At 46.6% G+C, this 9,676-nt stretch overlaps 1 protein-coding gene across 1 annotated transcript; it reads left to right on the top strand.

Annotated features, from left to right (window-relative positions):
- Positions 1 to 3,673: 3,673 nt before the first annotated feature.
- LOC117559884 (exosome complex component RRP40-like) lies at positions 3,674 to 9,104 on the top strand. The gene is made up of 4 exons (XM_034236605.1): positions 3,674 to 3,964; positions 5,039 to 5,188; positions 5,708 to 5,859; positions 8,448 to 9,104. Exons 1-4 carry the CDS (start codon positions 3,737 to 3,739, stop codon positions 8,653 to 8,655), a joined length of 738 nt encoding a protein of 245 aa, XP_034092496.1. The 5' UTR covers positions 3,674 to 3,736; the 3' UTR covers positions 8,656 to 9,104.
- The last annotated feature ends 572 nt before the right edge of the window (positions 9,105 to 9,676 follow it).

Raw genomic sequence — 9,676 nt, 5'->3', positions numbered from 1 at the left:
GGTGGAGACTAGGAGGCAGCACAGCACACCATGGTGGAGACTAGGAGGCAACACAGCAAACCAGGACAACACGGAGGAAAAGGCACAGACAAACTGCATGATATGCTGTTCAATGTTTATTGAATTCCATGTATTTGCAATGGATGTTCCTAAAACAACACATTTAACATCATCATCATCATCATCATCATCATCATCATCATCATCATCATCATGCTGCTGCTGCTGCTAGTCCTTTGATAGTCACCTGTTGGTCTCCTGTCCTTTCTGAAAGCCATAAAGATGACATTAGTCATTTAGATAACTCGTGTCCTCAGTTACCATGGTTACTGAAACTACCATGAATTTAAGAAAATGGTAGACATGAATCTAATCTGAATTTTAAAGCATTACTTTAGATCCCCTCCCTCTAAATGTATCAATAAACATTAGAAAGTGATGCTCCTGACTACCATACAAGTTTAAGAAGATAATATTGGTTTTAAAGAATTCAAAGCTATAAATAAACAGCAACAGGCTCTTTAACAAGGCACTGTTAGCCTAACATGTAAACTAGTTGTTCACACTAATCCTAATATTATCACTTAATATTAGCAAATTCTATTTTATTTTTTAAAACATATTGATGTAAATACATACACATATCGATTTGTTGTATAAATATTGCAAATCAAAACCTTTATTCACTAATAATTACCAAAAATCGTAGTTCTATCTCCTGTTATCAGTACATTCACATTGCCCGCCATGAACTTCCGGGGAACGATCCTCGTCTACATGAACCACGTGACGATAACCGTTTTTGGACTTCCGTTGTCGTAACTCTTCTATCTATATGGCGCTGAGTGAGCCTATCAAACTGAACCAGGATCAGGTGTCTCTTATTGTGAAAATCCAGTGTTGAATGAGCCTATCAAACTGAACCGGGGTTAGCCTGTCCCTAAAAGGAAAAATGTGTCTAAAATTAGCCTTAAAAGCTAAAGTATAATCAGGTTTCTTCTTAAAGTAAGGTCACAGGCCATTTCCACTGATCATAGTTCCATTGTTGGGGACGGGTAATAACCGGAAAAGCATGACATGTCACCTTTAAAGTAGTCTCTTATTTTGAAAAACCTGTGTTGAATTAAGCATAACAAACTGAACCAGGATCGGCCAGTTTCTTAAAATGTGTATCTTATTGTGAAAAGCCTTAAATGAACTTGACAAACAAAGCCAGCATCAGCATGTTTCATAAATAGTCTCTTATTGTGAAAACCCGATGTTGGACGAGTCTGTCAAACTGATAAAGTTATTTTATTGTGAAAAGCCTGTCTTATATAAGCCTGATAAACTGAGCCAGCGTCAGATAAAGAAGCCTCTTATCGTGAAAAGCCCGTGTTGAAAGGGCCAGTCCCTTCAAAGAAGCCTCTTATCGTGAAAAGCCCGTGTTGAAGGGGCCAGTCCCTTCAAAGAAGCCTCTTATTGTGAAAAGCCCGTGTTGAAGGGGCCAGTCCCTTCAAAGAAGCCTCTTATTGTGAAAAGCCCGTGTTGAAGGGGCCAGTCCCTTCAAAGAAGCCTCTTATTGTGAAAAGCCCGTGTTGAAAGGGCCAGTCCCTTCAAAGAAGCCTCTTATTGTGAAAAGCCTGTGTTGAAGGGGCCAGTCCCTTCAAAGAAGCCTCTTATTGTGAAAAGCCCGTGTTGAAGGGGCCAGTCCCTTCAAAGAAGCCTCTTATTGTGAAAAGCCCGTGTTGAAGGGGCCAGTCCCTTCAAATAAGCCTCTTATTGTGAAAAGCCCGTGTTGAAGGGGTGTTGAAGGGGCCAGTCCATTCAAAGAAGCCTCTTATTGTGAAAAGCCCGTGTTGAAGGGGCCAGTCCCTTCAAAGAAGCCTCTTATTGTGAAAAGCCCGTGTTGAAGGGGCCAGTCCCTTCAAAGAAGCCTCTTATTGTGAAAAGCCCGTGTTGAAGGGGCCAGTCCCTTCAAAGAAGCCTCTTATTGTGAAAAGCCCGTGTTGAAGGGGCCAGTGCCTTCAAAGAAGCCTCTTATTGTGAAAAGCCCGTGTTGAAGGGGCCAGTCCCTTCAAAGAAGCCTCTTATTGTGAAAAGCCCGTGTTGAAGGGGCCAGTCCCTTCAAAGAAGCCTCTTATTGTGAAAAGCCCGTGTTGAAGGGGCCAGTCCATTCAAAGAAGCCTCTTATTGTGAAAAGCCCGTGTTGAAGGGGCCAGTCCCTTCAAAGAAGTCTCTTATTGTGAAAAGCCCGTGTTGAAGGGGCCAGTCCCTTCAAAGAAGTCTCTTATTGTGAAAAGCCTCTCTTTGATGAACATTCAAACTGAACTAGGATCAGTCTGTTTCTTAAAGTAGCCTCTTATTGTGAAAATCCTGTGTTGAATGAACCAGGATCAGGGGATTTCAATCAGGAGTCTCTTATTGTGAAAATCCTGTCTAAAATGAAAAATCCAATTGCAAATATAATATTAAATCGCCTCTAAATGTCGTTTTGATGACATTTGCATAATTGTGTTTGTTTCTCTGTCGTCCAGACACTTACGCATTCATCTGAATTTCCCCCAAAATGAATCTGAACGATCACAGAGTTTAAATCACGTGAAATTTGAAGAGATGTGATGAGATTTGTGCAAAAAACACATCAGATTTTGTTCAGTCTGTGCTGCACGGCTGCTCTGTGGAGGCATTCAGACTCTGAGGATGATGATGATGAAGAAGAAGATGATGATGGTGATGAAGAAGGTGATGCTGCAGATGGAGGGAGGGGGGGTGGGGGGAGGGTCGTGACCTCTGTACTCTGCAGACATCTGTAGCTGCTGCACATTCCCTGACGTCCAATCAGAGCTCTGCAAGAATGTGTGACCTGCAACCCCCAAGCCCCGCCCCCTGACACACACACACACACACACACACACACACACACACTCATCTACCTGTGGGTTAACATTGATCTCTGGGAAAATATATAAAGAGTGAGAGTGGACGGTGTTCTTTATCACGGAGGAAGCTCTTATTTTGAAAAACCTCTCTCTAATGAGTCTGAGAAACAGAACCAGTCTTTATCACAGAGGAGGCTCTTATTTTGAAAAACCTCTCTCTAATGAGTCTGAGAAACAGAACCAGTCTTTATCACAGAGTAGGCTCTTATTTTGAAAAACCTCCCTTAAATCAGCCCAGAAAACTGAGCCATAATCAGTCTGATTTAAAAGTGAGTCTTTTATTGTGAAAAGCCTCTCCTCTGCTGCTGCTGCCCTGACACTGAAAGCACCTGTTAGATAAAAGGTCATAGGGTTAGGGCCATGAGTGAAATCTGTCAGTCAACAGCGCCCTCTGCTGGACAACAACCGGAAGTGACGGTGGAGAAATCATCAGATATTAAACATTATAAGAAATGAATAAAGCATTTTAAAAACATACAAAAAGTGAAAAGTCATTTAGAAAGTTTGAATATATAGAAAATGGAAACATTAAAAACAGAATAAAGAAAAGTTATGGGTGTGTCACAGTGATATGAGTCCGTCGCTCAGAAACAATGCAATAAAACCTTTAAAGTAAAATAAATATTATTGATATAATTAACATAACCCGGTTTAACGCGTTATACAGTTCTTCATGTTGATCTAAACCCTGAGGCAGGAGATGTGATGTTAAAACAAATATAAATAAAATAAATAACGGTTCCGGTAGCACAGCTTCCTGTTCCCTCTGTGTCACACTGATATCGGTCCGTCGCTCAGCCTCGCAGTGCATCACCATGTTTTCGGGTCTGAGAGAGAAGGTGGGCCAGGTTCTGGTTCCGGGAGATGAGTTCAGTCTGGAGGTCCAGGAGACCCTCTCTCTCACCGAACCCCTGAAGCCGGAGAAGGTGCTCCTCGGCCCGGGTCTGAAGAGGAGAGGAGACCGGAAACTGCTGGTGGTGAAGAGCGGCGTGCTGAGACACAAACAGCCCCACGTGTTCTGGGTAGAAAACCATCAGAGGAGGGTGAGTACTTATACTCTGTGTACAAGTACATACAAACAGCCCCACGTGTTCTGGGTGGGAAACCATCAGAGGAGGGTGAGTACTTATACTCTGTGTACAAGTACATACAAACAGCCCCACGTGTTCTGGGTGGGAAACCATCAGAGGAGGGTGAGTACTTATACTCTGTGTACAAGTACATACAAACAGCCCCACGTGTTCTGGGTGGGAAACCATCAGAGGAGGGTGAGTACTTATACTCTGTGTACAAGTACATACAAACAGCCCCACGTGTTCTGGGTGGGAAACCATCAGAGGAGGGTGAGTACTTATACTCTGTGTACAAGTACATACAAACAGCCCCACGTGTTCTGGGTGGGAAACCATCAGAGGAGGGTGAGTACAGTACATGTACACTCTGTGTACAAGTACATACAAACAGCCCCACGTGTTCTGGGTGTCAAACCATCAGATGAGAGTGAGTACATATAATAATAATACTACTACACACACACACAGTGTACAACAGTACATACACACTCTGTGTACAAGTACATTATAATATACACTCTGTATAAGTACATACACACTCTGTGTACAAGTACATACACAAATACATATATATGTAGAAGTACACATATCTTGTACTTGAGTAAAAGTAGAAGTAACTCGGATCTTGTACTCAGTGTATCCTTCTGTCCTCAGTGTGTCCTTCTGTCCTCAGTGTGTGTCCTTCTGTCCTCAGTGTGTCCTGTTCTGTCCTCAGTGTGTCCTTCTGTCCTCAGTGTGTCCTTCTGTCTTCAGTATATCCTTCTGTCCTCAGTATGTCCTTCTGTCCTCAGTGTGTCCTTCTGTCCTCAGTATGTCCTCAGTGTGTGTCCTGTTCTGTCCTCAGTGTGTCCTGTTCTGTCCTCAGTGTGTCCTTCTGTCTTCAGTATGTCCTTCTGTCCTCAGTGTGTCCTTCTGTCTTCAGTATATCCTTCTGTCCTCAGTGTGTCCTTATGTCCTTCTGTCCTCAGTGTGTCCTTCTGTCCTCAGTGTGTCCTTCTGTCATCAGTATGTCCTTCTGTCCTCAGTGTGTCCTTCTCTCCTCAGTATGTCCCGGCTAAAGGAGAGACGATCATTGGAATCATTACGGTCAAATCCGGAGACGTCTTCAAGCTGGACTTTGGAGGAAGTGAGCAAGCGTCTCTGTCCTACCTGGCTTTTGAGGGAGCGACCAAGAGGAACCGTCCAAATGTCCAGGTGAGACACTAGAGACAGGAAGTTTAGGTGTGACAGTGAGGACAGGTGAGACATTAGAAACAGGAAGTTTAGGTGAGACCGTGAGGACAGGTGAGACAGTAGAGACAGGAAGTTTAGGTGAGACAGTGAGGACAGGTGAGACATTAGAAACAGGAAGTTTAGGTGAGACAGTGAGGACAGGTGAGACAGTAGAGACAGGAAGTTTAGGTGAGACAGTGAGGACAGGTGAGACACTATAGACAGGAAGTTTAGGTGAGACAGTGAGGACAGGTGAGACACTAGAGACAGGAAGTTTAGGTGAGGACAGTAGAGACAGGAAGTCCAGGTGAGACAGGAAGTACAGGTGAGACTCTAAGGACAGGAAGTACAGGAGAGACAGTGAGATTCTTGTTACGGTATTAAATTGTCAAACTAAGCAGATAGTAATCTGAAAAGGTAGATATTGCGCAACAGTGGTGCTCCTGGTAATATGTGACTCCTCCCCCTCTTCTGTGACTCCTCCCCCTCCTCTGTGTACAGGTGGGCGACCTGGTGTTTGCGCAGTTCATCGTAGCCAATCAGCACATGGAGCCTGAGCTGGTGTGTGTGGACAGCGCTGGGAGAGCCAATGGGCTTGGAGTATTTGGAGCGGGGGGGCTGCTGTTCAGCGTCTCTCTGGGACTCGTCAGGAGGTGAGATACTGCATTATTACTCATTCAATTAGTGACGCAGAGTGACGCGTCTGAGAGTGAGATACTGCATTATTGCTCATTCAATTAGTTAACTATTTTATCACTTTAAATACACAGTGAATATATCAGAGTGAGCGACGACGTGACGCGTGACGTGTCTGAGAGTGACGCAGAGTGACGTGTGAGAGTGACACAGAGTGACGCGTCTGAGAGTGACGGGTCTGAGTGTGACGTGTCTGAGAGTGACACAGAGTGACGTGTCTGAGAGTGACGCAGAGTGACGTGTCTGAGAGTGACGGGTCTGAGTGTGACGTGTCTGAGAGTGACGTGTCTGAGAGTGACGCAGAGTGACGTGTCTGAGAGTGACGTGTCTGAGAGTGACGTGTCTGAGAGTGACGTGTCTGAGTGTGACGTGTCTGAGAGTGACGTGTCTGAGAGTGACGTGTCTGAGAGTCTGAGAGTGACGCATCTGAGAGTGACGTGTCTGAGAGTGACGTGTCTGAGAGTGACGTGTCTGAGAGTAACGCAGAGTGACGTGTCTGAGAGTGACGTATCTGAGAGTGACGCAGAGTGACGTGTCTGAGAGTGACGTGTCTAAGAGTAACGCAGAGTGACGTGTCTGAGAGTGACGTGTCTGAGAGTAACGCAGAGTGACGTGTCTGAGAGTGACGTGTCTGAGAGTGACGTGTCTGAGTGTGACGTGTCTGAGAGTGACGTGTCTGAGTGACGTGTCTGAGTGTGACGTGTCTGAGAGTGACGTGTCTGAGAGTGACGTGTCTGAGTGTGACGTGTCTGAGTGTGACGTATCTGAGAGTGACGTGTCTGAGAGTGACGCAGAGTGACGTGTCTGAGTGTGACGTGACTGAGAGTGACGTGTCTGAGAGTGACGTGTCTGAGAGTGACGTGTCTGAGAGTGACGCAGAGTGACATGTCTGAGAGTGACGTGTCTGAGAGTGACGCATCTGAGAGTGACGCAGAGTGACGTGTCTGAGAGTGACGCGTCTGAGAGTGACGTGTCTGAGTGTGACGTGTCTGAGAGTGACGTGTCTGAGAGTGACGTGTCTGAGAGTGACGCAGAGTGACGTGTCTGAGAGTGACGTGTCTGAGAGTGACGTGTCTGAGAGTGACGTGTCTGAGAGTGACGTGTCTGAGAGTGACGCAGAGTGACGTGTCTGAGAGTGACGTGTCTAAGAGTAACGCAGAGTGACGTGTCTGAGAGTGACGTGTCTGAGAGTGACGTGTCTGAGAGTAACGCAGAGTGACGTGTCTGAGAGTGACGTGTCTGAGAGTGACGTGTCTGAGTGTGACGTGTCTGAGTGTGACGTGTCTGAGAGTGACGTGTCTGAGAGTGACGTGTCTGAGAGTGACGCAGAGTGACGTGTCTGAGAGTGACGTGTCTGAGAGTGACGCGTCTGAGAGTGACGCAGAGTGACGCGTCTGAGAGTGACGTGTCTGAGAGTGACGCAGAGTGACATGTCTGAGAGTGACGTGTCTGAGTGTGACGTGTCTGAGAGTGACGTGTCTGAGAGTGACGTGTCTGAGAGTGACGTGTCTGAGAGGGACGTGTCTGAGAGTGACGTGTCTGAGTGTGACGTGTCTGAGAGTGACACAGAGTGACGTGTCTGAGAGTGACGTGTCTGAGAGTGACGTGTCTGAGAGTGACGCAGAGTGACGTGTCTGAGAGTGACACAGAGTGACGTGTCTGAGAGTGACACAGAGTGACGTGTCTGAGAGTGACACAGAGTGACGTGTCTGAGAGTGACGTGTCTGAGAGTGACGTGTCTGAGAGTGACGCGTCTGAGAGTAACGCAGAGTGACGTGTCTGAGAGTGACGTGTCTGAGAGTGACGCGTCTGAGAGTGACGCAGAGTGAATTGTCTGAGAGTGACGTGTCTGAGAGTGACGTGTCTGAGAGTGACGCGTCTGAGAGTGACGCGTCTGAGAGTGACGCAGAGTGACGTGTCTGAGTGTGACGTGTCTGAGAGTTACGTGTCTGAGAGTGATGCAGAGTGACGTGTCTGAGAGTGACGTGTCTGAGAGTGACGTGTCTGAGAGTGACGTGTCTGAGTGACGCAGAGTGACGTGTCTGAGAGTGACGCGTGACGTATCTGAGAGTGACGTGTCTGAGAGTGACGCAGAGTGACGTGTCTGAGAGTGACGTGTCTGAGAGTGACGCGTCTGAGAGTGACGCAGAGTGACGTGTCTGAGAGTGACGCAGAGTGACGTGTCTGAGAGTGACACAGAGTGACGTGTCTGAGTGACGTGTCTGAGTGACGTGTCTGAGAGTGACGCAGAGTGGCGTGTCTGAGAGTGACGTGTCTGAGAGTGACGTGTCTGAGTGTGACGTGTCTGTGAGTGACGTGTCTGAGTGTGACGTGTCTGTGAGTGACGTGTCTGAGTGTGACGTGTCTGAGAGTGACGCGTCGGAGTGTGACGCAGAGTGACGCGTCTGAGAGTGATGTGTCTGAATGTGACATTGTAACTGAAGTGAGTGTGTAGATGTAGTGACCCTCGGAGCCAGCAGAGACATTAAAGGGAAATCATCACAGGAACTTTATCTTCTTCTTCCTCTTCCTCTTCCTCCTCAAGGCTGCTCCGCCCCCGCAGTGACGTCCTCTCCGACCTGCAGAAGCTGTTCCCCTGCGAGCTCGTGGTGGGGATGAACGGCCGTCTGTGGGTGAAGGCGAGCAGCATCCAGCAGACGCTCATCATCTGCAACCTGCTGCAGAGCTGCGAAACCATGACAACCGCCCAGAGGCAGCAGCTGTTCAGGAGGGCGGCGCAGGGGGCACTGTAGGGACTACTTTCTGACCGGGAGGGACTACTCTCTGACCGGGAGGGACTACTCTCTGACCGGGAGGGACTACTCTCTGACCGGGAGGGACTGCTTTCTGTCCGGGAGGGACTGCTTTCTATCTGGGAGGGACTACTTTGACGGGGAGGGACTACTTTCTGACCAGGACTACTTTCTGACCGGGAGGGACTACTTTCTGACGTATTCCTGTCCAGGATTGTCTGATGTCGTGTGGAAGAATAAAGACTGCAAACCCCGGACGGTGTAAAAAAACAATAACTTTTTTTTTTATAATTCCTGAGTTTTCCACGAGGTGCCGAACTTTTCTTCCTGCAGTGTTGAGACAGTGTTGTAATGTTTAGTTAATCTTTGTTTGTTTGTTCTTCACGTTTTGGCCTCGGCTCACGGCCAATCAAACTGCAGACATTCATAAACAAACTTTTCTCACACAAGTCGTAGTGGTTTTTATTATGAATGCATTATACTTCTGAATTAGTGCCGTAGCCACAGGTTGCTGACGTCGGCGACTTTTTAACTTCACAGAACTAATTAGAAAAGTATAAATATAATAATATCAATACTTGGATTAATTTACTTCAACATACAGTTTACTGCTAATGGAGTATTTCTTAAATAAAGGCTTCTTCCTGCTACAGAGAACATATCAGTTCATCTCTGTAAGGTCTGCACATTAGTTATTGGTGTATAGAGAGGTTCTCTTCAGTGTGATGCAACCCGCTCAGAGAGGCTGCCAACTGGAGGATTAGAGCCTCGTTATTTTAGAACAGGAACTCGGAGCTTTCTCTTGGAATTTAAAGGTCAACATTTAGGCAATAGCATAGGTCTCAGATATATACAAATGTTTTGCTCAAAATACCAAACAGATAACCCTAGCCTCATTCCCCTCTATTTCAGCCTGTTACTAAAGTGCTGATTTGGGTATAAAGCTTTTTTTTATAAAAGAGTGAGAGGGGGCGGAGCTTATGCCTGCTCATACGGGACCGGCAGATACTGCCGGGATGAA

This window comes from Gymnodraco acuticeps, unplaced genomic scaffold, assembly GCF_902827175.1.
Source record: "Gymnodraco acuticeps unplaced genomic scaffold, fGymAcu1.1, whole genome shotgun sequence".
NCBI classification, from domain to species: Eukaryota; Metazoa; Chordata; class Actinopteri; order Perciformes; family Bathydraconidae; genus Gymnodraco; species Gymnodraco acuticeps.
The sequence above is the reverse complement of the archived record's forward strand: the minus strand, read 5'-3'. Positions and strand labels throughout refer to the sequence as shown.

Bases quoted from the DNA above. Each gene is read 5' to 3' on its own strand.
- LOC117559884 (XM_034236605.1), top strand. From the start codon at position 3,737: ATGTTTTCGGGTCTGAGAGAGAAGGTGGGCCAGGTTCTGGTTCCGGGA. The intron at 3,965-5,038 runs GTGAGTACTTAT...TTCTCTCCTCAG, and splicing joins TAGAAAACCATCAGAGGAGG to TATGTCCCGGCTAAAGGAGA. The intron at 5,860-8,447 runs GTGAGATACTGC...TTCCTCCTCAAG, and splicing joins TCTCTGGGACTCGTCAGGAG to GCTGCTCCGCCCCCGCAGTG.